The sequence below is a fragment of the Talaromyces atroroseus genome (assembly GCF_001907595.1).
Source record: "Talaromyces atroroseus strain IBT 11181 chromosome Unknown scaffold_2, whole genome shotgun sequence".
NCBI lineage: Eukaryota > Fungi > Ascomycota > Eurotiomycetes > Eurotiales > Trichocomaceae > Talaromyces > Talaromyces atroroseus.
The window spans coordinates 2,506,383-2,530,824 of NW_017971434.1; the positions used below are offsets into that span (position 1 = coordinate 2,506,383).

A 24,442-nucleotide genomic window follows, 5' to 3' on the forward strand; every position below is an offset into this window, starting at 1 on the left:
TGAAGAGACTGGGCTCGTGATGCAAAGCAAGAGGAAGATCAACTGTGGAAGGCGGCGACCAATGATGCCGAAAGGAAAGCGCCCGGAGTAAATTGCCGCTAGTGGGAGCCACCCCTGACTGCCGCATTGGGTGTAATTAATCGCCTGATAAATACCGAACTTACTCCGTATCCTTACAGAGTACGGAGTACACGCCGTATAGTTGGTAAGTACGCATGTATAGTTACTCCGAACTTACTTCGCATTGCAATGATATGTATTATAGATTCATTTGCTGGGCAGCTTTGTGGTAGAAGGCTCGTTCACTGGCTCAAACTGAACAAGCATATCTATTAAACCGAGGCCTTCCTCAGTATATCCGAATCTAACAGGTCGTCTTCAAATATGGTACACATTATATATAACAACAGTGTTACAGAGTAAAAATACAAGTCGAAACTATAGCATTACTAACGATGGAGATCAGGTCCGCACGCGAATGGTATCTGACGCCGTTTGTGCATCGCCTACAGGCATAAACCCCCATGCCGGGTTCTTCTTGCGCCGACCTTTGCGATCACCGTACTTTTCGTCGAACTTGCGAATGGCGTCCAGTGACGACATGTCTTCACTGATTGATGCGCTGATTTCCTCCATCGCACGTTCAAAGTGTGCTTTGTTAAGAACACGTCGCGGCGGGTACTGATACGGTGCGTCACCCGTATGATTAGCTGCCTGCTCATATTCCTCGCGGACGCAAGAAAGTGCAGCAGCCACACAGACGTTTTTGAGATCAGATCCTGAATAGAATGGAGTCCGATGTGCCAAGTCTGAGAGGTCTACAGACTGATCTAGTTGTTCATTCTTCAGGTGTATCTTGAGAATAGATTCACGATCCTGTTCGGTGGGCAGATCCACCAAGAGTCTCCGGGGAAGACGTCGAAGAACAGCGTCGTCGAGATCAAATGGTCTGTTTGTCGCTACCATAATAAAAGCGGACATATCATTCATACCATCCCATTCGCGCAGGAATTGATTGATAAGTTCCCGGTGAGAAGTAGGTCGGTTTCGTCCTTGGTTTCTGGAGCCAAAAATAGCGTCTGCTTCATCAATAAATACCACACATGGGCTAAGCTTCTTCGCCAGGGTAAAGATCGCCCTAACATTCTTCTCGCCTTCACCAACGTACATATCGTAGACGTCGGATCCACTGATCTCAAGGACGGTAGCACCGCTCTCTCGAGCCACAGCTTTTGCAAGAAGTGTTTTTCCTGTGCCAGGCGGTCCGTACAGAAGCATCCCAGGTATTTTATCAGTTGCAAGGACACCGTATGTAAAGGCCTCCGGTCTTACTAAAGACAGGGAAGTCAGTGTCTTCAATGCCTCCACCGTCCCTGGGGGGACGTGGACGTCAGCGAACGTCGTGCGGATACTGTCGGCCTTGACGACGCCACTGAGAAGCTTCTTTTCATATTTGTTACATCCAAGATGTAGAGCCGCATCCACTTTCGATGTTCCGTTCGCTCCAGGTGTATCCGCATAGGTTGTGCCTGATGTTGGGTCCTGAATCCATTCGTCACGAATGCCTATATTCCTCGCCCGAATTCTCCAAGCTTGTCGAATGTGTTTTAAACTAAACGTCTCGTTCGGCTGTACACAGCCCATGGCTAATGTGATATGATGATGAACGCTACTGAAAAACCAGTAGTGAGAATCTAAACGTAGGTCAGAAATTGTATCTGCTTCCGTGGGCCAAGAAGCCATATCAAATATTTCGTCGTCTATGGGAATGGCATCATAATCCACTCGCTTGCGAATCATGTCTTGAAGATTGCGTATATTCGTCTGCCGTATGTGGGCTTTTCGGTCTTCTGCCAGAAGTCGATCTACAATTGACGTTTCCATCGCGGGAACGACCCAAAGAGGAAATCCGAAAGGCACAGCCGAGGTATCGACAGAGAGCGTCATTTGCTCATTGATCTTCTTCGCTCTTGTCGGGTCTGCAAGTGAGTTTCGAGGCTGTGAGGAGGTTCCTATAAGTAGTACTTTTTGGCCCTCACGCCGCCGGCTATGAATCGTCTTGAAGAATAATCTGAGAAATTTGGAGCCCTCGCGAGATTTCATCACTTCCAAATAATTTTGTATATGAATGATCATTCTTGGCTGATCATTCGATTCTTGACCAGTCTCGTGATTTGGCTCCGAAGAACCGTTATTGGAAACAGGCTTTGGTTGTGGGGATGGCGATATTAATTGATTTATAAGGCGCAACCAGGTACCTGTCTCCGTACGAGCTCCTCGATTGCTCGTACTGTCCGCGCCTGTCCCTGTGAGGGACAGCAACCAATTGGGGAGTTGTGTGTCGGGAAGGCTACTTTCAACAGATACTATGCGCGGGCGAATGTTAGAGCCCGCGATGGGGAATGAACCCTCGACATCATCCCCAGCTATTTCATCAGACCATTCACCGCCCACATCTGGCTTGGATAGTCTTTTCCAGTCGCTGTAAACTTCATAACCCAAGTTTCGAATGGAAGATACCGCACCACCTTCTGCCCTTTCTTGTTCGCTGCATAGCCGAGCGATATCTTGAGCGTTCAAAGTCACCAGATCCGCTTCTACTTCTTTGGCAAGCCTTTGCACAACGGCGTTCAAAAAAAGAATTCCGTCGGTCCCGTCGTTGCCAGGATATCGTACAAGGAGATGCGACCTTTCTGTCGCTGGATCATCGGCGTACTTGGCCGACGGAAACATAAACCCTGCCTTGACTGCTGCGTGCAACTTCTCCCAAGAATCGGAGCTTACTACATAGCGACTACCGCCATCAGTCGACTCAGGAGCTCCGCTATTGCCAGCCTCACTACCATTCTCCAGTGGGCTCGCCTGGCGATCTTTTACACCATCATCAACAGGTGATTGTGGCTGTCGCTGAACATCCACCAAAGTGGGTGTTGGACCCTCGAGACGGTCGACCTGCCCGTACGTGATAACGTTTTCATTGAGAAACCATTGAGGAATCGTGGCTGCGACGGGGATATCTTCAGCCGGAAATTTCTTATCCTTCCATGTACGACGAAGACCCGCTATATAACTCCTTCGTCCAGCTGAGGACTGATTCGGAGAAGCTGTATCCCGACCTTGCTCTGAAGACTGAGTATCCACAGCGGCTGGCTTTACCTCCTTCGGGGTGTCGTGATTCGCGCCGGAAGAGCCATTGGATTCCGACGAGGGCCGAGACTGCCGAAGAAGCGAGTGATGAAAGTAGCGAGAAGATGTAGACAACGAGGGCGCGTATCGACGACCAGCGATGAGACGACAGGACCGAACGACATGGGATGGTAGGAGTAAGGCACTTTGCATGGCAACGGCCTGGTGAGACCAGCTCAATATGTCTTTTTGAACAGAAACAAGGAGGAAATGCTTCTGCTATTTAGGGCAGAGTGTGCAGAAGGGCATCCGAAGATGCAATGGTATGGGGTCGTGAGAGCCGGTGTTTTGATGGATGGCAGTAGTACTCGGTCTATTATTACCTAGGTAGTTCAAAGAAACGACAGCGCAAAATTGGACTAGCTAAGATAGGATTCAGAATCTCAGATGGGTCTAGGCTTGGCGTTCCTTTGAAGTTTATTGCCTGATTCCTGAGGTGTCGGTTTTTTTTAGCGTGTTTACATTTTCTTTCTTATACAAAGAGAAAAAAAAAAAAAACAAGCATTGTTATACGTTTGACAGACATCTGTATAAGATATATTTTTGATATCGCTAGCTGATTTGAATGTATTACTATTTCCAAAAGCGTAGACTTCATGGTCAAAGAATTACCTATATATATAGATTAAGCGAATCGCACCATGTCCAAGCAGAGCCAAAGTGCAAGTTGGGTCTATTCCCATGAAATCAAACTGGTATGCCGCCCTTCAAAGTGATTCCTACATCGACCGCTGTACCAAACTCGAGGTGATCAGTTCTAGCCATGTCATGTTAGCATGATGCCATCCAGGTGACTAGTGCAACGAAGGAATGATATGGATCTCCAAAGTAAAGGATCAGACAAGGTATACTGGCAAGTAGCAGGCCAACCGGGAAAGGAAGGCCCGAATGTCTCTTCAGGGGCGATTCAGGTAATAAAGAAGAAAAAAAGTGGTTTGTCATCTTGTAGACGGAGGGATTGTGAAAGGTTGCAGCGTGTGATGGAAAACTAACCTGGTACGAGAAGATCGTCGGGCAATTAAGATCGGATGTCTAAGAGGAAGTAGCAGCACTCAGCGTCCATTATTGCTTGTGGAAAGAAAAAGACTAGAAGAAATAGGGAAAAAAAAAAATATGACCGACAAATCGACCGAAGGAAAGGCGGGAAAAAATAGCGCGATGCGCACGTGATCTCCCGGATAGGCCTGGCGTGCCTCAGAACACGCTCGGGATGGCAGCTGCGTATGCCGTGCTCCTGCAGCGGATTTCCCTCGATTTTCTTCTCATCGTGTCTCCTGATCGCCCTAAGACAGTCTGGCTTTTCCCTTCTCGCAGTCCAGAGACTCAGTCAAGATAGCCTGACGTGCGTTGATCACGCCACGGAAGAGACTCTCGATAAAGTGAGGTGAGGCTCCGGTGTCCGTCTTGAAATTCGCCGTTGCCGTTCTTGGGCCACTTGAAGTTGCCAGCCAGGCAGCCCAGCCCCTACCTAACTTAGCCCCTCTCCGAAACCTTCCATCTCTCTGTGCAGGCAGTCAGCCATTATCCCCAAACGGCCGCCCCGGCCTCAAGAATTGCTACATCAGAATTCCTGCTGCCTCGCCATTGCGTTTAGAGGTTCTCAAAGCGCCTTCTTCCGGAAAGCGTCCGCCTGACAAGGGCTGCTCTGATCCGCCGAATCACCACGGAGACGCGACTCAGCATCTGGTCGTGATCGATGCTCTTGGGTGTGCCTGTCCCTGGCCCGTCTTGACCCAGGCTCTGTCGCCAGCCTGCAGTGTCCTGGCCTTCCATCGGACGCTTAACGCGGCTTGTACTGTTATCGCAATCGGTATCTGATTGACCGCGTTCGCCTCGTATCGATCGCATTTCGCAGCTCATTCGGAGTGCCTTTGTCCCTAGCCATCGTTACAATATCGTGCGATTTAGGTCGTCCTCGCAAGCCTTCACGCGGCTGAGGGCTCATTGGACATAGCGATGATGATGACTCAGCCGTTTCCTGCCCATCAAGGCATTCCTCAACATGCCGGGTTGCCTCCTGGTCATCCAATGAGTCAAGCTCAACATCCGAACATGGGCCTTCAAGGACCTGGTATGGTGCAACAGATGCACCCTGGTGTGTCCGCTGCTGCTGGGCCTCAGGTTAGCCAACCGGGACCCATGATGGCCGGTATGCCTCCTGGCGCGACAACCGGTCCTGGCGGACCAGTGCCAAATGCACATGCTCTACAACACCTAAGTCCTGCGCAAGCACATCTCCTTCAGCAACAGCAGCAGTTCGGAATGAGTAAGTTTTTTTTTTTTTTTTTCTTTCTTTTTCTTCGGGAATTGCTACACTACATGCCTTTGGATTATTTTCAGCGGTTGTCTTGGCCCTAACCTCATCGTTCTACAGATCCCGCGAACAGCAATCAAATGCTACAACAGCAGCAGATGCTAGCGCGACACCAACAGCGGATACTTGCGCAACAGCAGCACCTCGCGCACCATGGCGGCATACCTGTCTCTCTACCAGCTGGAACGCAGGGACTCAGCCAAGCCCAATTGTCTGCTATGCAAAATCCTAATATGCGCGGGCCAGTTAATATGATGCATTTTCAGCAACAGATGCCGCAGCTGCCTCCGAATATACAACAACAACAACAATTTCTTGCTATGCAGCAAGCACAGGCGCAAGCGGCAGCTCAGGCAAACAATCAACAAGGCCAGCATACGCCGCAACAGAGAGCAGCAGTACCGCCACAAAGCGTTACTCCCCAACCGCAACCCGGTCTTCCAGTTCCTCCTGGAAGCGCAACACCATCGCAGCAGTCTAATCCTCCACAGCATTCAACTCCGCAACCCCCGTCTAACCAGGGTTCTCAACCGCCACCACAACCGACACCCAATCCTCAACATCAACAGATTCCTCCCGCACAGCCAACGCTACCCCAGCAGCAACCACAGCCGCAGGTCCAACCTAATCAGCAACAACCACAGCAGCCGCCGTCTCAAGTGCAACCACAGAATGGCCCACAACCAACGCCACAGCTACAAGGACAAGTTCAAATGACTCAACAACAGCAGCAGGCTATGTCTAATCCAGAACATATGAAAATGCAACATCAAATCATCATGGAACAACAACGGCGGGCGAATATGAACTCATTTTTGCAAAATAACAAAGGGTCATTGACCCAATATGTCAATAGCTATTTCGAGACTTTAAGCAATTATGAGGTATGGTTTTCGTGACAGTTGCTAATTATACGAAGCGCAAATTTACTAATTCTACCCGTCTTCCATTTTGCAGAGCAAAGGCGAAGATGCGGATCTCATTTTCTGGCAAGACGTCGTGAATAAATACTACAATACTACCTTCCACGGGGCCACTGGCCAGCCCTGGGGCGTTTTGCGCCAGGGAATGCTGACACCAGGCACTGGATCAAAATCTTTCGAGGTCAATGCAACCATCCTACCTCGCTATTACGTCACGCTCTTCAATAACGGCATCAGGAGGATCCAAACACACATGGAGGCGACGCAAGAATTTTCTCCTCAAAACGGCTACCGCGTCGTGTTTAGTCCTAAAGTTAGTTTCATTTATTGGTTCGCCAATGATTGTCAGGTTTGTCAACTCTGATCCCATAAATAGCGATATACAATCTAACCCCTAAATAGCTCTTTGTCAATGGTTCGCTCAAAGTGCTTGTTAACCCGGATTTCAAATTTGACTTGGTTGATATATCCGTTTCTGGTTTTCGGGAATACATCCCTCGCAACCTTCTTCAACCACCGGAACCAGTTGAACAGAAGCCAAGTCCCCGTGTGACCAAGAATGCTAGCAAACGAATGCAGCAGAAGCAGGCGCCCGTACAGCCTACGATATCCCCCCCAGAGTCGTTAGTAAACGCAAATGGACTTCCGCATAGTGTCCAGTGTTTCCTCGAGGTAAAGCTGAAAATTCCTATTGGACTGATCAAATAACTAACATGTTATGCTATGTAGATCGCGGAGACTATGTCGTCAATGACGAGTTTGATATATCATAGTACGAGTAACCCTCAGAAGAGCTCTATGGATATACTTCGAGATGTTACTGCTATGATGGTCCAACAGAGTATGAATGCCTCCGCTCAACAGCAGGTTCAAGGCCAGCGTACACCTGGCCTTAATGGTCCATCCCAGTTTGCTTCTCCTTCAGTAGGCCACATGGGGCTACCTGGCGCACAGGCTTCTCCGCACCTAGGAAACTCGGCTCATCCGAGTCCGGCGCAAAACCACATTATGGGACCTGGGGTGATACCTCAGCAAAACCAGACTTCTTTAGCGGCGAATGGTAGTCAAGGGGCCAGTGCGAACACAAGCCCGAATGTTTCAAACAAACGCCGCCGTGCAAGCACTGTCAAAACCGAAGGTGATGACGGTGCTGAAGTGAATGGAGCCGGACCTGCACCTAAAGTGAGAGCAAGCCCCAAGGTTGGTGCTGGTAAGAGGCATAAAGGCAATGCTTAGGGTTTATTTCTTGCTACTCCTTGGTATACTTTTACCACTTTTGGTTTCTTTTCCAAAAAGGGGAAAATCGGTAACTGGCGTATCAGGCAGGACTTTTGCTATTTATTTTTGTTTCTCTAGCTGGGAGTTCGTGCTTACTATTTTTCTTCTTTCTCACCCTGGATATATGATTCCCTATTTTCTCGTTTGCTGTTGACTACGATTTGATTTGTGTTTCCTTTTTCCCAAGCAATCTTCTGTGAACCATATTACGCATGGCGTCGAGTTATCTGTGTCTGCTTCGGTTATGGTCCGAAGCTCGTTTGACTTTTGCGATACGCATTACATTGATATGTTTTTGGATCCCGATACGTATGGGAATGCGATACCATGGCTTTTTCTTCATTGAAGCCTCGTTTGTCTCCGTTAAGCGGCGGTCATACATGGCTTGAAACGGCAGGTGATTCAGCGATTTAGATATTCTGGGGTTCTGCATGCTCTTGTATCTTCTTTTATATAATTGTCATTTCTTTTCCTGTTCGTTCTTGTTGACTTGGTGTTTATCGGCGTGATGCTTTCCTTGCATACGATGCTCGTCTCACTGTCGCATTGACGCTGTCAATAACTGAAGAGGGACATGATTGAATTTCTTGTAGTATTTCATCTCGTTCGGTCTCCGCTTCTCCAGCAAAACTAATTGCTTACACGTCTTTCTTCGTCGGCTTTGGTGCGTCGTTGTCTCTTGCTAAAAAGGCGAACCGTGTGCGTGGCTTCTGTCGACTACCCTTCTGCAAGTTGTTAATTTCTTCTTGCCTGTCTGTTTATTTTCGAGGCTTCTTGCTTAACGTTGTCACGAATTATCCCAGGCTGTATCATCTATCATCACTACGCATTAATTGCTATGTAGATCTCCATTGTTGATTTTCATGCCCATCTAATATAGGAAATTCTGTCCTGGCCAATGATTTGTGTAAAACCCCGATTCTAACTATACGAAACCCCCAGTATTGCCGTAACGCCGTAACAAGTTTGAGTTTGTACGTTGTAACTAAACTTATTATGTACTAGCGTAAAGCATTAAGGCTCCAAGGCTCCCAGAAACTACCAGCATACCTTAAAGAAAGTTGAGGTGAGGAACGAGTCCACCTGTACAAAGTCTGAGATCCTGGCTTCTAGAGGAGAAAGAATATCATTGTTCATCGACACAACTCATTTTGGGAATATATGGAGAATGGACAAAAGCCATAGAAGTTATCAATGGTCTGATTTACTCGGGAGAGGCCTGTTTGCTGTGTTTGCAGCAATGCACCGCTGTTAGCTCTAGGGCCACGTCGCGATCAACCTCAGAGAACCAGGAAGCAACTGTTTTGACACATATCATAATGCCATCCACCATGGCCTCAGACACAGATCAAGAGCCACTTGTCAATATCAACGGTCAACTTCAATCTTATTACCACTCTTTTGAATCACGAATTGGTTATCGGCTCGTGCTCGGGGGTACTCGACATTTCGGTTATTACGAATATGATACCTGGTGGCCATTCCCCATCAACAGGGCCTTACGCGCGATGGAAGATAAGATGGCAGAATCGTTAAGCTTACCATCGGGAGCATACGTTCTTGATGCGGGTTGTGGAGTCGGCCATGTTGCGATGCACCTGGCAGGTAAATACGGCTTTAAAGTCCAGGGTATCGACGTTGTTCAACACCACCTGGACAAAGCCAACCGTAATCTCGCTCGGTCAAGCCTTCCCAAGAATCAGGTGAATGTGAGAAAAATGGACTACCACCACCTGGAAAGTTTTGGAAGCGACACTTTTGATGGAGTTTACACAATGGAAACATTTGTTCATGCTACAGACCCTGAGGCTGTTTTGGCTGGTTTCTTTCGCATACTCCGGCCCGGTGGTCGCATTTCTTTGTTCGAGTATGACCACGACGAACTAACCGACGATACCCCTGAGCCCCTTGTACGTTCCATGCGCGAAATCAACAAGTTTGCAGCGATGCCAACAAATACTCTTTCAAACCCTGGTGTGTTTAAACAAATGCTTGAAGATGCCGGATTCGCGGAAGTCGTCGTACGCGATTACTCGGAAAGGATCAAACCAATGGCAAGACTTTTCTACCTTCTTGCCTACATTCCTTTCCTGGTTATTACCTTCTTTGGCTTAGAGCGGTATTTTATCAATACTGTTGCTGGGGTTCAGATGTATCGGGGTCGTGGCCTTTGGCGGTATTTAGCCATCTCAGCGAAGAAACCAGGACCTCCAATTGAGGCAGGAAAAGAGCGATGATAGTCTTGGTCGACAGTGATGGATTTTATTTGTTTGCAACTTCCTACAAATACGATTAATAAACATGGATTACTTGGGATTGTTCCACAAGCTCTCCTACCACATCTAGGCATATTGATACATAATCAAAGCTAAGCACTCTAAGCTAGTCCTATCCAAGGTTTGCGCTTTAATAAATGCTGCTACTTCTCGATACGAAACCTAATACACCGGTCCAAGGGCTTTACTCCGTTCTTCTTTCTACTCTCACTCTCCTTTCAGACTACCCTCGGAGAAGCCCGGACCCGAGAGTGAAACGAGATTTGCCATCTCGACATCTCAGCTCCACTAGAAGAGGTTTTCCTGCATGACAGCGAAGCGCCTTATCCCCTGCGCTGTAAACTTGTTAGGACCAAGGGTAACCCGTTACCTACATTGTCACATGACCAAACCAATCTGTTTACTCGGGTGTTCGGTTTACTAGGAAAATACGTTATATCTTAATATCCATAGCAAGGTAGGTGGTCTTTGGAGAATCCTTTGTTCCTACGCATTAGTGTTCCTTATCCATTGCTGTGACGTTCTGTTCCTCTGACAACAGAGGTTTTCTGAGGTTTGATTGACTTGGATAAATGGAGTCGTAATAAACATAAACACATAGAAATTGACAACACAACCAGAATAGGAGAATCCCCTCGAAGTGTTATAATACTTCAACTACAATTTGCCTTGCTGACTCGGCGTATAATCAAAGCAAGTAGACTAAAGAAGTATGATAAGTATAAAGTAAGTATATGAAAGAGCGTGCTTATATAGTTGTCTCAGTATACGCTTTAGTATACGTCCTTCCTGTATACTGGTATATACGTTTGTCGTGCATGGCAAGTGTATACTGGCCACGAATGATTCGTGTTAAGGTCGTTCTTTAATCGAACACTTTTCCTCAGTGGTGCTAGTTTCTGTCTAGTATCATGCAAGTTGGCGGGTCGCAGGTGAACGGGTGTTGAATAATTTAGCGTGTGTGCAAATCTAACAAAAAGAGGCTTGGCAATGGAAATCAGGTAACTACATAGTGCCAAGACTTTTGATTCACCCAATCCACTTTTAACACTAAAACTTTTCAACACCCGTTACACCTGTAGCCCCACCTTTCCCTTCCTTGAAGGTGAACAACTGTACCCTTTTTCCTAATCCGGATTAGTTCAGGATTCAGCACAACCCTATTTTTATCTCGGGGTGTTTCACTAATGCTCCTCTCTCTACCTTCTATTCCAATCAGTCGTCTCAGTCTCCTGTGTATTCACAAACACTTAGTACCTATTTCTTCTTAGCATCTAAGCTATTATATGCATCATAGCAAGCACAAATAGCCCTGTCTTATATTCGAAGAACCGGGTTATGTGGTATACTTATCCGGTCCCGGAAAAAGCAATGTTTGCTTTTGGGAAAGCACGATATCATTTTTCACCATGCATAAGTTCGTATTGATGGCAAAAATTACGTGGCACAATACGCAGGAAAAACGGCAGCGCGCCGATTCCCTTCGCCAGTGATTGGCATTCGCTACAATTAGTTTGATGCCCAAACTGAGACTATAGATCCTGGGCGGCAAATGGGCAGAGTTGATTCGCTGATGCCCTTTTGGTTTCGCGCATATCCCTGCTTGGGGTTTCTCCTCAGCATGCATATTGAAACCGTTTCAAAAGACGCCGCTGCGTGTGCCTTTGAGCGCAGTGGATTTTTTTCTGCTCTTGACCCTACTTCATCTATCATTTATTAGTGCATTCGATATATTTGCACGTAGCGAGGTAGCCGTTACCACCCACCAGCTTGAGATAGATGCGATCCATGGCTAATCACACAGACGTTATAATCAACGGCTGGGTTTCATCACCCAATGGAAGAGGCAGCATCGATATTCTATGGTCTTGTTGCGTTACAATTATTCTCTGTTGTTGGGTATCTGTCTTCACGAATGTCGGTGCGCCGTCAGATAAGTGGTATCATTGGTTTCGTGACAAGTTTAATCTTGCTTGTATAGCAATTTTAGGCCCAGACCTTATCTTCGGGATTGCTTGGGGCCAATTTTCGAGCGCAAGAAGGAGTGTCAAGGTATGAAATGCAGACAGCAAGAACACAAACAACCCAGAGGGGTGTCGTTGAAAATGGAGGCTTGCTAACATCTTGGGAGGTAAAGCTGTTCAAGGCTTCAGACTCGGTGCCGCATATGAAATGGACGCTTAGGGATGCATTTTTCGTCGACATGGGCGGCATTCATCTAAAAAGTCCGGATTTCCCTGATGGATTCCCAATCAACGCCCAACAATTATATTATCTAGTTGATCACAAGTATGTCGAGTTTCCCAACATGGAAGATATGGACATATCCGAGCGTAATTCCGCAGACACTTTATCTCGGTAAGCTCAGATTCGGTAATGAAAGATAGATATACATGACATTAATGATCTCAGCGTCATCACGATTTTCCAAACGTTTTGGTTCCTTATAGCTGAAATTGAGAGAGTCGCGTTGGGTTTACCGATGACAACCTTGGAATTGACGGCTATTTCGTTTTCGATGATGATGTTCGCTACTTCCATAACTTGGTATTACAAGCCCTCCATTTCACGACCACGGTGTATACACACTAGGGATGACCAAACTGTGCAAGGTATTCGCGACTTCGCTCAACGCCATGTTAGTAAAATGAACGTGTTATAATTACTTCACAAGCCGCTTACAGTGATCTTCTAGACTCACCCTACGCTCCCTGCTCATTGGTACCGAACACCACTTGAATTTATTGACCACCATCGCTTTGCCATTGACGTGCACTGGGTTTATTACACACGACTCGCTGAGATATTTCACATCCCACTCTTTTCCAGACCAATCAAATCTCGGCCCTGGGATCGATTTCGCTCTGATACTTGGCTGTGCCCAGACTTAAAGTATACGCCTATTGCTTCGGTCGTCCAGTTAGGTTTCAGTATCATTTTTATCCTAGCATGGAACTTCCATTTCCCAACGGAAACAGAAAGGATTTTGTGGATAGTGTGCAGTGTCTACCATGCTTTTTTTTCAATATTTGGGGGGATCTACTTCTTAATAGGGATGAGTCAAACAAGACGACATTCTTCGCCAACTCAGGCTCCCGAAGAGTATTCGCAACGTCAACGATCTGAAGCAAGCGAGAAAGGACTGCGGCTTTTTATTCGCAGACGACTGGAAAGATTGAGAAATATATCGCCTGATCATAACCCAGAGATGATATTGCCTTTCCGCATTTTGGGACCAGTTAGCATCATCTGCATCCTTGAGGTCTTCTGTCGGGCGTATATGTACGTGGAGGATTTCATCTCGATGCGATCTCAGCCGTCCGGTGTCTACGTTGATGTCAACAAATTCATTCCCTTTCTGGGATCCTGAGTTGAGACGGACAACTTATGAGCTAGATCTTAACTACGTTTGAAAACAGCGTGGTGCAATTCAAGTTTAACATGCGATTTATCAACCCCAAATTAACGTACCTATACCCTTCATACAAACGACACTCTGAATTACAACGCCTTTTGAAGGACGTCTCAGCCCATCATTCTTTGGAGGGCTCAAATCTCTTTTGGAAAAGGTTTGGGAGAAGGTACTCGCAAATTCAAAGTCCTTGCCGCACTAGATCCCGATGGAGGTCGTCTTGCCTTCGAATATGATTTGGGCTTTCTCTTTCACATTAAAGATGTGAGTCGTTGGGACCATGAGCCAACTGAGCTAGCGAGAGCTCTGGCCAGGCTCTTGGGTATTGTCCGATTTTATTGAACCTTGATCTAATACATAACACTTAACACTTAACACTTAATACGAAATAATTGTTCAATTACTGTATCTTACATACTGCCGTATCCTCTAGTGTACGATGTATTTGTATGTATTCTGGGTAAGTTACACAGAACGAGCTGCAAGCATTCCCTCCCCCACACCGAAGATGAGGGGTATTAAAAATTATCGAAAGGTATAAAAGCTGTATCTATCTATACTACATACAATACATAACTCAACCGACATGAATCTCTATCCAGCTACAATGTCAGCTCCCAGTCACTCTCACTCCCACGACGGTGGCATCTCGCACTCCCACGATGATGCCTTTGGAGGCCATGGCCACTCGCACGAGATCTACGACGGACCAGGCTCTTATATGAACCGCGAGCAGCCGCTTTCGCAACATGATGGGAGGGATTGGAAGGATAGAGCTTACACAATTGGCATTGGCGGGTTTGTCTCTCTGGCTCCTGTTTTACGCTTCGTGGAGTATGCTTGCTGACCGATATCTTATTATCAACCTTGAAGACCAGTTGGATCCGGCAAAACGGCCCTTATGTTGAAATTATGCCTGGCCTTGAGGGATGAATACAACATTGCCGCTGTGACCAACGATATCTTTACAAAGTGCGTGTTATTGATAGAAAGAAAGAAAGAGGCAAAAGACACAAACTAACAACAGTATCGAACAATACAGAGAAGATGCAGAATTCCTCACGCGAAACAAAGCTCTCGCTCCCGAAAGAATCTCCGCCATCGAGACCGGCGGATGCCCTCATGCCGCCGTCCGCGAAGACATCAGCGCCAATCTCCTCGCGCTACAAACCCTGCAACGCAAATTCAACACCGATCTCCTCCTAATCGAGTCCGGCGGCGACAACCTAGCCGCCAACTACTCGCGCGAACTAGCCGATTTCATCATCTACGTAATCGACGTCGCTGGTGGAGACAAAGTGCCCCGAAAAGGCGGACCGGGGATTACGGGTAGTGACCTGCTGGTTATTAACAAGATCGATTTGGCGGAGGCTGTGGGTGCCGATTTGAGTGTTATGGAACGTGATGCGGGCAAGATCAGAGAGGGTGGCCCGACGGTCTTTGGCTCGGTGAAGCATGGGAATGGTGTGGATCATATTGTCAATTTGATCATTAGTTCGTGGAAGGCAAGTGGAGGGTATGAGACGAGTTTGGAGAGGTGGAAGAATGGTGCTGTGAGAGGGTCTGGAGCTGTTTAAGTATATCAAAGCATTCTCCTGGTTGTCCCGTCGCTTGAGGTAGGAGTCATCATTAGCTATGGTCGTTGTTAAAGTAATTCGGTAGAGCAAAATCCAGATATGTATATTTTGTATGCAATTGAATAGGTATTGGGACCTAAAATCTTTTGTATATAGTCATGACACGTCAAACCATGTCTGGTGTGGGTATGCACTTTTATCATCATCGTTACAGGACAAGAAAAAATAAGAACAAAAGTACCAAGCAAAACTTATGCCAACTCCTCAAAAGCCCGAGCTCTGCGGGGAAAAACCCTTTTATACAGACTGATGCCGACTGAATCTTGTGGATTAATCTTCGCATCAAAGGTTGCTTTGAAGTATCCGTGAGTTCCCAGGCTCTCTTTGATGAAGCCACTGCGGCCACGCCTGGTCCAAAGTTGAAGGGCCTTGAACCACTGAACGTCCTCATTATTGAAGAACATGTAGCGCACTGTGACCACTTTCTTGTGAATCTTGTAAGGATGGCCGGTCAGGATAGCTCGCTTAGCGACCACTCGAGAGTAGTCAGGAGCAACAACTGTGCCTGTTGCAATCAGTTCCAAGCGCTTCAGTGTCTTTTCAGACTCAGTGTTGCCATCAGCAGAGTCTAGCACTTCTGGGTCGTTAACGGTCTGGTTTTTGAAAACAAGAACTGGAACAGCTCCCCAGGTAACGGGTCCAATGAAACTGGCAATCGCGTTGCGACCTGGATGAAGGAATCGGTCAAATTTGTGTACATTATTCGGTGTATTACCGGCACCGGAGAAGATTGGATTGACCACAAGGCGGCGTGGACCACACTGAATGATAACTTCCTCCTTTGATTTGATTGGCTTTTCGACTGAAGAGTTCAGGGTCATGTTGATATTTATGACTGTATGTTTATGTTCATGGCGAAGAAGCGAGTATAATGCCACAGGCAATGGCCTGTTGCGAAGGACAGATGGGACGGCCTTCAGATGGACGTTCACACGAGTACCTGGCACCACGCCGCCCACAAGAGCCTCTCGAACAAGTTTATTCTTGAGACCCTTGTAATCATGAAACTGCAACAGTCGCCGCCAATCTTCAGGTTCGAAAGGCCGGTCTTCTGAGGTTTCCCATCGACTAGTTTTAAGACTCTTTAAGCCACGGTACTTCTGTAATCGCTCCCTAGCGAGAACATTAGGGTGCAGTTCAATCTCGTCAGGAAACTCGAGGTCATCCTCTTCTTCCTTCCGTCGACTAGCACGATAGTTCTCTAACTGGTCCGCTTCATCTTCGGGAGATGGGTCTAAGAACATTTCTGACTGAGGATACTCCGATGGCCCGCCTTCAGTCATGGCATCAACATGGTCTGGGAATACACCATCCTCCGGACGGCCCTCAGACCCATCGATTTCCATATCTTCATCTTCATCTTCCATGTCAACCATGTCAGACCCAGAGTCAGAGTCGTCTTCAAGGAACCAGGCAGCCTGGTATTCGGATGTCCCTTTTGGAAGCCTTTTGGGACGAGCCGGCATGTGCGATTCGTCATCGGAAAAGTAGTGGTGATCATCGAGCAAGACACCTCGCCTCTCTGTATCAGGATTTGATAACATGTCATCGTCCATCTCGATCTCTTCTGGTGCGATAACTGCCATGTCATCACGGTCATCCGTTGGCTGATCCAGAATTTGGGAGACATCTGTTTCATCAATATTCATTGAGTCTTCTTTCTTATTCTTCGTGTTTGGGAGCGGTGCTGCTGTTATTGAACCGATCTGAAAATCCCCCCAGCCGGGTATATGCACAATTCGGTCTGCCTTCAATCCTTTTCCCCGTACAACACCGGTGATCACCACATCGTCAATTGCATTCCCTTGAATATCAGGCCAATTAATATCCTGAATCAGCATCCAGCTCCTGTCATCTCTCCACCGAATTCCCTTTGGCGTTGCTGTGCAAAGACTTCGGACCACATTGGAGCATTCTTGTCGAGAATCGAGAGAAAGGACCTTTTCGATTGTCGGGAAGAAGTGGTTTATGTATGATTTGAGGGAAGAAACGACCTGTGGCCGTTTCTTGGGCGGGCTCACCTGGTCCAGCCCTTGTGCGGTAACTAGAACGTTGGAGATGCCCTGGCTTTCGATTGATCGTAAAAGTATTTCTCCTTCCTCTGCCACCTCCACGTCGGTTGGAAGAACCAAAACCACAAAATCTGCCACGCGACAAACATCCAAAGCATGTAGCAAATCATACCTCGCTGGAACGTACATGATATTTTGCTTGAATCGGTCAATCCGTACACGTGTTTGGCGATCAACGGAAACATCTTTTGGGACATCAACACTTGCGTTCAAGGATCGGATCACATCAGAGACGTCGATGTTATCCGCAAGAGGAACAATGGCGACTTGACGAGGTGCTCCATTCTGGCCGGAAAAGATGCTGGTAGCGTGGGATTTCTCCTGGTGTTTAAGTTGTTGTTTCTGGCGAGCTTGGTTTTTGCGGTCGAGCTTCGACATTAGTTGTTGATGGGGGGTCTTTCGAACTCCTCGCTCCTGGGTCTCGATTTTTCCTGAATGGAACACACATGTCAGTGTTTTCAAATTTGTGCTAGAGTAACGAGAGACTCCATGATACCTCTAGTCCGTTCTTTCAGCGCACTTTTCGTCGCGTGCTTGCTCTTGAATGACTTGTGAGTTGTCTTCGTTGTGCTCCGATGGTGGTGCACCGACGAAGTGATTGGCGCCATGTTGGCACCCTCTGGCCTCCTGAAACGAAATGGGAGAGACGCCAGGATGAAGCAACTTTGAAATTGCGCTCGATTGCAACGAGTGTGTCGAGGAAAAAAAGAAGCAACGATTTTATTTACCTCAGACAAATTTCGCAAAAATCAAAGCGGGAAGGCGGGGACTGCTAATCGATAAGCAAAAAAAAAGTTCTTGTGGCGGACAAGCGAGTAGCAAATCTTGGCAAGAAATTTTTAGGCTCGCGCCAGACCCGCTGCTTGCAAGTGATCAATGAACCAGCAATAAATCACAATTATCCCGTTTTTATTTTTTGCATACTCAAAGTGACATTCTGTTTCTTTATATCAAATCCACGCATCTGTGTGGAAGCAAACAGATATGGCCCCAGTCGCTGAGGCCGTCGCGAAACGCTCGCCGCAAGAAATTATCGAAGCTAGAGAAGCAAAGAAGCGCTTAACAGACGCAACGCAGAAGTATGGACGCGGCAAGGCAGTTCAATTGAAGAAAATCAGAGACAAGAAGTTGCGAGGGAATTTGAAGGTCGTCGAAGACCGCTACAAGACAGCTGCACTTCGAGCAAAGGACGCGGAGATTCTGCTCGAGAACGAGTCGGGGTTTTTGGAGCCCGAGGGAGAGCTTGAAAGAACATACAAGGTCAGGCAAGACGAAATAAAAGAGAATGTGGGAATTGAAGTCGCCAAGAAAGGGTTTGAATTGAAGCTGGAGGAACTGGGACCGTATCGAGCAGATTACACTCGAAACGGCAAAAATTTGCTTCTGGCTGGGCGGAAAGGCCATATTGCGACGATGGAATGGCGATCCGGAAAGCTAGGGTGTGAGCTGCAGCTCAGGGAGACGATACGCGATGCGAAATGGCTGCATAACAATCAGTTCTTTGCTGTGGCCCAAAAGAAAAACGTTTATATCTATGACCACGCCGGTGTCGAATTGCACTGTCTCAACAAACACATCGAGGCCAAATACCTCGAATTTCTACCATATCACTTTCTTTTGGCTAGCGCTGTGAGTATCACTGACATAGAGAACCTTCACTTTCAGGGAGTATACCGCTAACACACTGTCGTCTCATAGGCAAACAGCGGTTTTCTAAAATATACCGACACATCCACTGGTCAGTTAGTTGCAGAACTGCCAACTCGATTAGGCTCTCCAACAGCGCTTTGTCAAAATCCCTGGAATGCCATTCTCCACGTTGGCCACCAAAACGGCACAGTCACTCTGTGGTCGCCCAATTCACAAACGGCGCTGGTTAAAGCTCTTGTACACCGAGGACCAGTGCGGTCGATGGCTATTGATCGACAAGGCCGATACATGGTCTCTACAGGCCAAGACATGAGAATGAATATTTGGGATATACGGATGTTCAAGCAAGTACACTCATATTCTTGTTACCAGCCTGGGTCAAGTGTCTCCATTAGTGATCGCGGTCTTACAGCAGTGGGTTGGGGCACGCAGGTCAGCGTTTGGAAGGGTCTCTTTGACGCCGCAGCTGCGGACGCAGAAAAGGTCCAGAGCCCTTACATGGCATGGGGTGGTGATGGACAGCGCATAGAGAGCGTTAAATGGTGTCCATACGAAGATATTTTAGGTGTAGCTCATGACAAGGGTTTCTCCAGTATCATTGTTCCTGGTGCGGGAGAACCAAACTTCGATTCCACCGAAGTGAACCCATACGAAACCACCAAGCAGCGCCAGGAGGCCGAAGTGAAGGCGCTATTGAACAAGATACAGCCCGAGATGATCTCATTAGACCCAGATTTCGTTGGTAAAATTGATGCGATCAGCGACAAGAAACGCCGTGAAGAGCGAGCAGAGGACTTCAAACCGAAAGACCCCATAGAAAAATTGAAGAATCGGGGACGAGGCCGGAACAGTGCGCTCAGGAAATATCTCCGAAAGAGAGGAAAGACAAATGTCATTGACGAGAAACGTCTCAAGGCAGAAGCTATACAGAAGGAACGCACTTCTCAACAGCACGAAACACTGAGACATGAACGAGAGCAATTAGGACCTGCGCTGGCCAGGTTTGTTTCTAAAAAGGATTGATGGTGATTAGACACTGTCACATTTGATGATACCCGAATATTCAGTCGTTCTGTTATATATTGTTTTTAGAAATTCGCATTACAAGGAGTTGGATTCGTTATAGTAGTCCACATGTTTTTCTCATATATTGTGTTAGTTAATGCTATTGTATAGTTCATACAATGGCAGCCCCTTTATTCGCAGTTTACACTACTTTTAATCCACATATGCCAATATAACAAATCATTATGCCTTGAAACACATGTTTATCGACATGATGACATACAGTAAAGCTCTAGCCCCGTAAGTATCAAAAGGCAAGGTAAGAGAGACGGGGATCGCAACCAAAACAATAATCTGAAAACGGAACAGAGAATAGATAACCGCCAAGCAAGACAGACAACTACGAGAAATCCTCACCGACCTCTTCAATGTTACCCTTGATGCGGAGGAACAGAGTGGTCTTCCATTTGTCCAATTTGCTCAATTGATCAAATTGGAAGAGCTTATCGGCAAACATTTCTTGATCTCCTTGCTCAACAGCCTGCAAAAGGTCGACCAATAGCGCGTGCTCCCTGGTTGATGAAAACGAAGGATCAATGTCTCTATAACTTTCCAATGCACGGTTGCTAGCAACGAGGTCCTGTAAGGCGGAATTAGCACGGCTAACTTGAATTATACAGACGACTAGACATACCCCTGTTGCAAGATGACATATACCGGCTTTGAAGAAATAATCCTTGACGGACCATTTCATCAGATTGTTGTTAATCGAAACCTTTCCAACTTTTTCGTATTGTGCAATTGCCTTGTAATAGTCCCCTTCTATGGCGGCGAGATCGGCAACCTTTAGGAAATATTTATTGGCAAGTCTGCGGTAACATCGAGTTAGATAAGCTCCTAAGAATTCGAATGAAAAGGATGTATAGAATTACTTACGCTTCTGCGTTGTCACTTTCGTACCACTCGGCAGCTTTCTCATACTCCTCCAAAGCCTTCTTCGCATTGCCAATCTCAACTTCATAAGTCTCAGCCAGGTTCTGCTGGTGAGTGGCCGCTCGTCTAAAGTTTCCCTTCGAAATATAATGCTGGACTGCAATTGCGAGTACTCGTACTGCATCCTCGGGATCTGATTTGCGATATACCTTGAAAGCTTCGGATAAACTGTTTGCTGCGTCGTCGGGTTCGTTGAGATTGTTTTTCTGAACAGCGGCGGCTTTCTCAAATGCCTGTCCAGCTTCCCTGTCTATACCCGACGATATTAGACTCATGAATGATTGTATGCCAAGCTTGGGCTGACGCTGACACGGATGGATATTGACTCACTCAGTTTCTGTACTCGGAATGCGTTCGCTGCTTGAATGTAAAGATCTGCCGCATTCTCAAGCTTCTCCGTTCGTCCCCCAAAGAAACTGAAGCCTCCAGACGCACTTTGAAGAGCTTTGTCGGCCTGGTATGAAAGCCACATTAGCCACCAGCGGAGCAAGAGCGGAGAGGTTCAACCACCTTCTGTAACAAGGCGCGAGGATCTCCCATATTTCCGACAATAACCAGGTATTATCTTGTTGAATTCGGTAAAATAAGTGCCGCAATCTGCTATTCGAGACACCCCTAATAGTGAGTGATAAGGAAGTTGAAGCGAAGGACAAGCAAGCATGATACATCAGTAGTGGGGCTCCAGCTATACTGCAAGATGGGCCTTCACCGCCTTCCCCATTAATTTTGTTTGGGAATTATCACCAAAATAATTTATCTTCCACCCAGAAAAAGCTCTCGTTTACGATTCTACTTTGTCCGAATATTCCAGTTAACCATACCTACAAATTCCATATTATCACCAGCAATGGCTTGCGTCCAAGTGCGATTGAGCTGGCCTCGTCCACTCCGCTGGGCTAACAAAGCGCTTGCATTCGCTGCCCCTGAGCGACACTACTCAGCCAAGTCTACCAGCGACGACATCGCTGCGCTTCTTTCTAAACCGACATGGTCTGTCCAGTCTTTGCTTCCAAATACCCATGACTCGACAAAACCGCTATCAATCACCACGGAAAGCCTTCGCCGTCTACTTCGTTTGTCGGCCCTCCCGCAGCCGGTCGACAAGGCAGAGGAGACAAAGATGCTGAAAACGCTTGAATCCCAGATCCATTTTGTGAGATCGATCCAGGATGTGGAAACGAAGGGCATATCGCCGCTACAAGCTATCCGCGACGAGAGCCGTGAGGCTGTCAAGGAGTCTACAATCGGATTGAAGACATTGAAGGATGCTCTGGCCAAGGAGAAGGTGACCGGTCGCAGTAAGAGGATACAACGCGAAGCCGCGATAGAAGACGAGAATACCGGGCACGTTGAGGACGACCAATGGGATGGAAACGCCTTGGGCTCGGCTACAAAGACAGCAGGAAGGTACTTCGTGGTGCAGAATCGGAGTTGAGGCTCTCTCCGGGCTTGGCGCACCGCCGCTGCGCTTCCGCCCCCCGCTCGGAGGCTCTTTCTTCCATGACGCAAGTCACCATCTCGTTTCCACTCGACAACAATATCCACAACAGTTTATCATTCAGTCATGGTTGATCGCTTCTTCAGCTACCCGGCCTTTGCCGAAGATCAAGGCAAGAAGGACGAGAAAAAGGAGCATGGGTTATCCGATTTTCTCACCGAGTCTCAACGCGGAGACTTGATGGTCTTGATTTCGGTCGTGCTTGAGCATATGCGGAAGACGGTTTCACAAAATTTCGAAGCACCTTCTAGTTCCAAGGCGCAAAATGACCTGTCAGAACAGCAAAATTCAGGAGATTCCACACACGAACGAGATTTGCCGGCGAGGAGCGCTGAAGAGAGCATAGATACTGCGTTAGCCTTGAATCAGGCATCGAAAACCCAGGCACTCGCATATTTCGACGAATGGCACAATTCAGTCTTGCTGAGGGTTGGCCAGGTCTTGAATGAGCGTGGGGAACCCCAGATCGACCAGACTTCGTTCTTAACGAGTGACGACAATCTACTAGAAGAGTCGACAAATTCAGATAAAGAGACACCAAGTCAGTTGTCAAAAGTGTATCCGCCTTTTGATAGCGTGGTTAGCGATCTACCCAAAGCGCAAAGACTTCTTGTTCTTCGGTCTCTTTTACTCCTGCTTCTTGGCCTTGAGCATTACAGCGCGTACTCACGAGTGCTTTTGTTACATATCACCTCATCTTTAAACCTTGCTCTCAGAGACCTAAATGACAATGAAGCTCAGGTGGCTCGTGGTCTGCTTGATGCAGCAATAGCTATGACTGCAGACGAGGAAGCAAAACAGAAGGCAGCCCAGAACAAAAAAGCTCGAAAATGGAAAGTGGGCGTTGCGACGGTAGCTGGTGCCGCACTTATAGGCATTACCGGTGGTCTTGCGGCACCCCTGGTAGCAGCTGGATTTGGTACTATAATGGGAGGATTAGGCCTTGGTAGTACCATTGCCGCTACCTATTTAGGAGCTCTCGCTAGCAGTGGGGTAGTAGTCGGTGGTCTGTTTGGAGCTTATGGCGGGAAAATGACCGGCAAGATGATGGACAAGTATGCGAGGGAAGTTGAAGACTTTGCTTTCATTCCTGTACGGGGAAAAATACAAAAGAATCTCAAGGATGAGAAAGACGCTGCAAAGGAAGATCACCGTTTGAGGGTAACAGTGGGAATTACTGGCTGGGTGACTGAAGAGGACAACATTGTCGTACCGTGGCGAGTTATCGGCCCTGAATCGGAAGTTTTTGCTCTTCGTTGGGAATACGAGGCACTTCTCCATCTCGGAAACTCCATGCATGCTCTAGTTACTACTGCGGCATGGAAAGTCGCCAGTTACCAGGTCCTCGCTCGCACAGTGTTGGCAGGTATCATGAGCGCTGTCCTGTTGCCTATGGGGATTGCGAGACTTGCTCAAATAGCCGCGAACCCATTCAATGTCGCCATCTCAAGAGCTGATAAGGCCGGCGAAGTTCTCGCCGATGCTTTGATTAACAGAGCTCAGGGGAAGCGCCCTGTGACTTTAATCGGCTATTCTCTAGGCTCTCGGGTTATATACTCCTGCCTGCGAAGCCTTGCCAAAAGACACGCCTACGGCCTTATCGAATCCGCCATACTCATGGGATCGCCAATCCCCGCAGATCCAGCTGGCTGGCAAGCAATGCGCACCGTCGTTTCTGGTCGTCTTGTGAATGTCTATTCCCAGAACGATTCTATCCTTGCACTCCTCTACCGCGCTACTCATCTAGAGGTTGACATTGCGGGCCTGCAGCCAGTTAAGGGTGTCCAAAATCTCGAGAATGTAGACGCCAGCACAACTGTTGACGGTCATCTCCGCTATCAATTCCTCGTCGGCCAAGTTCTCAGCGACCTTGGCTTTGAAGAAGTCGACGGTGTTGAACTTGCAAAGGAGAAAACCGCCCTTTTAGTCCAAGACAAGGCGATTGAGCAGGAACAAAAGGAGAACGAGAGACGAAAGCAAATAACTCGAAAACCAGTCCCGCCAACAAACACGCAACACGACGAAAAACAAAAGGAGAAAGAGGAAGAGGACGAAGAGGAGGAGCAATTCGGTATAACTATGATAGACGAGGAAGAGGAAGCTCGACTTCGGCAGGAAGTCGAGCAACGCACACACGAGCAGATGATGAACCGGAAAATGCAATACCTGCGTACGCATGATTAAGCCAACGATTCTGC

General features: G+C 47.4%; 8 protein-coding genes across 8 annotated transcripts, besides 4 other annotated features; 5 read left to right on the forward strand and 3 right to left on the reverse strand.

Moving 5' to 3' along the window:
* Positions 1 to 462: 462 nt before the first annotated feature.
* UA08_02928 (hypothetical protein) lies at positions 463 to 3,339 on the reverse strand (the record flags this gene model as incomplete). Its single annotated transcript, XM_020265023.1, has 1 exon — positions 463 to 3,339. One exon carries the CDS (start codon positions 3,337 to 3,339, stop codon positions 463 to 465), a length of 2,877 nt encoding a protein of 958 aa, XP_020122641.1.
* Positions 3,340 to 5,148: 1,809 nt separating this feature from the next.
* UA08_02929 (hypothetical protein) lies at positions 5,149 to 7,659 on the forward strand (the record flags this gene model as incomplete). The annotated part of the gene is made up of 5 exons (XM_020265024.1): positions 5,149 to 5,452; positions 5,561 to 6,384; positions 6,458 to 6,772; positions 6,826 to 7,095; positions 7,153 to 7,659. The coding sequence occupies 5 exons, from the start codon at positions 5,149 to 5,151 to the stop codon at positions 7,657 to 7,659; spliced, it is 2,220 nt and encodes a 739-aa protein (XP_020122644.1).
* Positions 7,660 to 9,032: 1,373 nt separating this feature from the next.
* UA08_02930 (hypothetical protein) lies at positions 9,033 to 9,938 on the forward strand (the record flags this gene model as incomplete). The annotated part of the gene is made up of 1 exon (XM_020265027.1): positions 9,033 to 9,938. One exon carries the CDS (start codon positions 9,033 to 9,035, stop codon positions 9,936 to 9,938), a length of 906 nt encoding a protein of 301 aa, XP_020122643.1.
* Positions 9,939 to 10,373: 435 nt separating this feature from the next.
* Positions 10,374 to 10,413: a repeat region (Identified by RepeatMasker using a combination of RepBase library and repeat library created with RepeatScout).
* A 38-nt stretch (positions 10,414 to 10,451) lies between these two features.
* Positions 10,452 to 10,517: a repeat region (Identified by RepeatMasker using a combination of RepBase library and repeat library created with RepeatScout).
* A 72-nt stretch (positions 10,518 to 10,589) lies between these two features.
* Positions 10,590 to 10,735: a repeat region (Identified by RepeatMasker using a combination of RepBase library and repeat library created with RepeatScout).
* Positions 10,736 to 10,840: 105 nt separating this feature from the next.
* Positions 10,841 to 10,899: a repeat region (Identified by RepeatMasker using a combination of RepBase library and repeat library created with RepeatScout).
* Positions 10,900 to 13,975: 3,076 nt separating this feature from the next.
* On the forward strand, positions 13,976 to 14,966 carry UA08_02931 (putative urease accessory protein ureG-like; the record flags this gene model as incomplete). The annotated part of the gene is made up of 3 exons (XM_020265028.1): positions 13,976 to 14,187; positions 14,263 to 14,361; positions 14,417 to 14,966. The coding sequence occupies 3 exons, from the start codon at positions 13,976 to 13,978 to the stop codon at positions 14,964 to 14,966; spliced, it is 861 nt and encodes a 286-aa protein (XP_020122156.1).
* A 251-nt stretch (positions 14,967 to 15,217) lies between these two features.
* Positions 15,218 to 17,706, reverse strand: UA08_02932 (hypothetical protein; the record flags this gene model as incomplete). The annotated part of the gene is made up of 2 exons (XM_020265029.1): positions 15,218 to 17,529; positions 17,595 to 17,706. The coding sequence occupies 2 exons, from the start codon at positions 17,704 to 17,706 to the stop codon at positions 15,218 to 15,220; spliced, it is 2,424 nt and encodes an 807-aa protein (XP_020122157.1).
* A 376-nt stretch (positions 17,707 to 18,082) lies between these two features.
* On the forward strand, positions 18,083 to 19,874 carry UA08_02933 (putative U3 small nucleolar RNA-associated protein 7; the record flags this gene model as incomplete). Its single annotated transcript, XM_020265030.1, has 3 exons — positions 18,083 to 18,727; positions 18,797 to 19,749; positions 19,841 to 19,874. The coding sequence occupies 3 exons, from the start codon at positions 18,083 to 18,085 to the stop codon at positions 19,872 to 19,874; spliced, it is 1,632 nt and encodes a 543-aa protein (XP_020122154.1).
* Positions 19,875 to 20,153: 279 nt separating this feature from the next.
* UA08_02934 (putative vesicular-fusion protein sec17-like protein) lies at positions 20,154 to 21,218 on the reverse strand (the record flags this gene model as incomplete). Its single annotated transcript, XM_020265031.1, has 4 exons — positions 20,154 to 20,393; positions 20,448 to 20,622; positions 20,690 to 20,996; positions 21,077 to 21,218. 4 exons carry the CDS (start codon positions 21,216 to 21,218, stop codon positions 20,154 to 20,156), a joined length of 864 nt encoding a protein of 287 aa, XP_020122155.1.
* A 375-nt stretch (positions 21,219 to 21,593) lies between these two features.
* On the forward strand, positions 21,594 to 24,428 carry UA08_02935 (hypothetical protein; the record flags this gene model as incomplete). The annotated part of the gene is made up of 2 exons (XM_020265032.1): positions 21,594 to 22,153; positions 22,331 to 24,428. 2 exons carry the CDS (start codon positions 21,594 to 21,596, stop codon positions 24,426 to 24,428), a joined length of 2,658 nt encoding a protein of 885 aa, XP_020122160.1.
* Between the last annotated feature and the right edge of the window lie 14 nt (positions 24,429 to 24,442).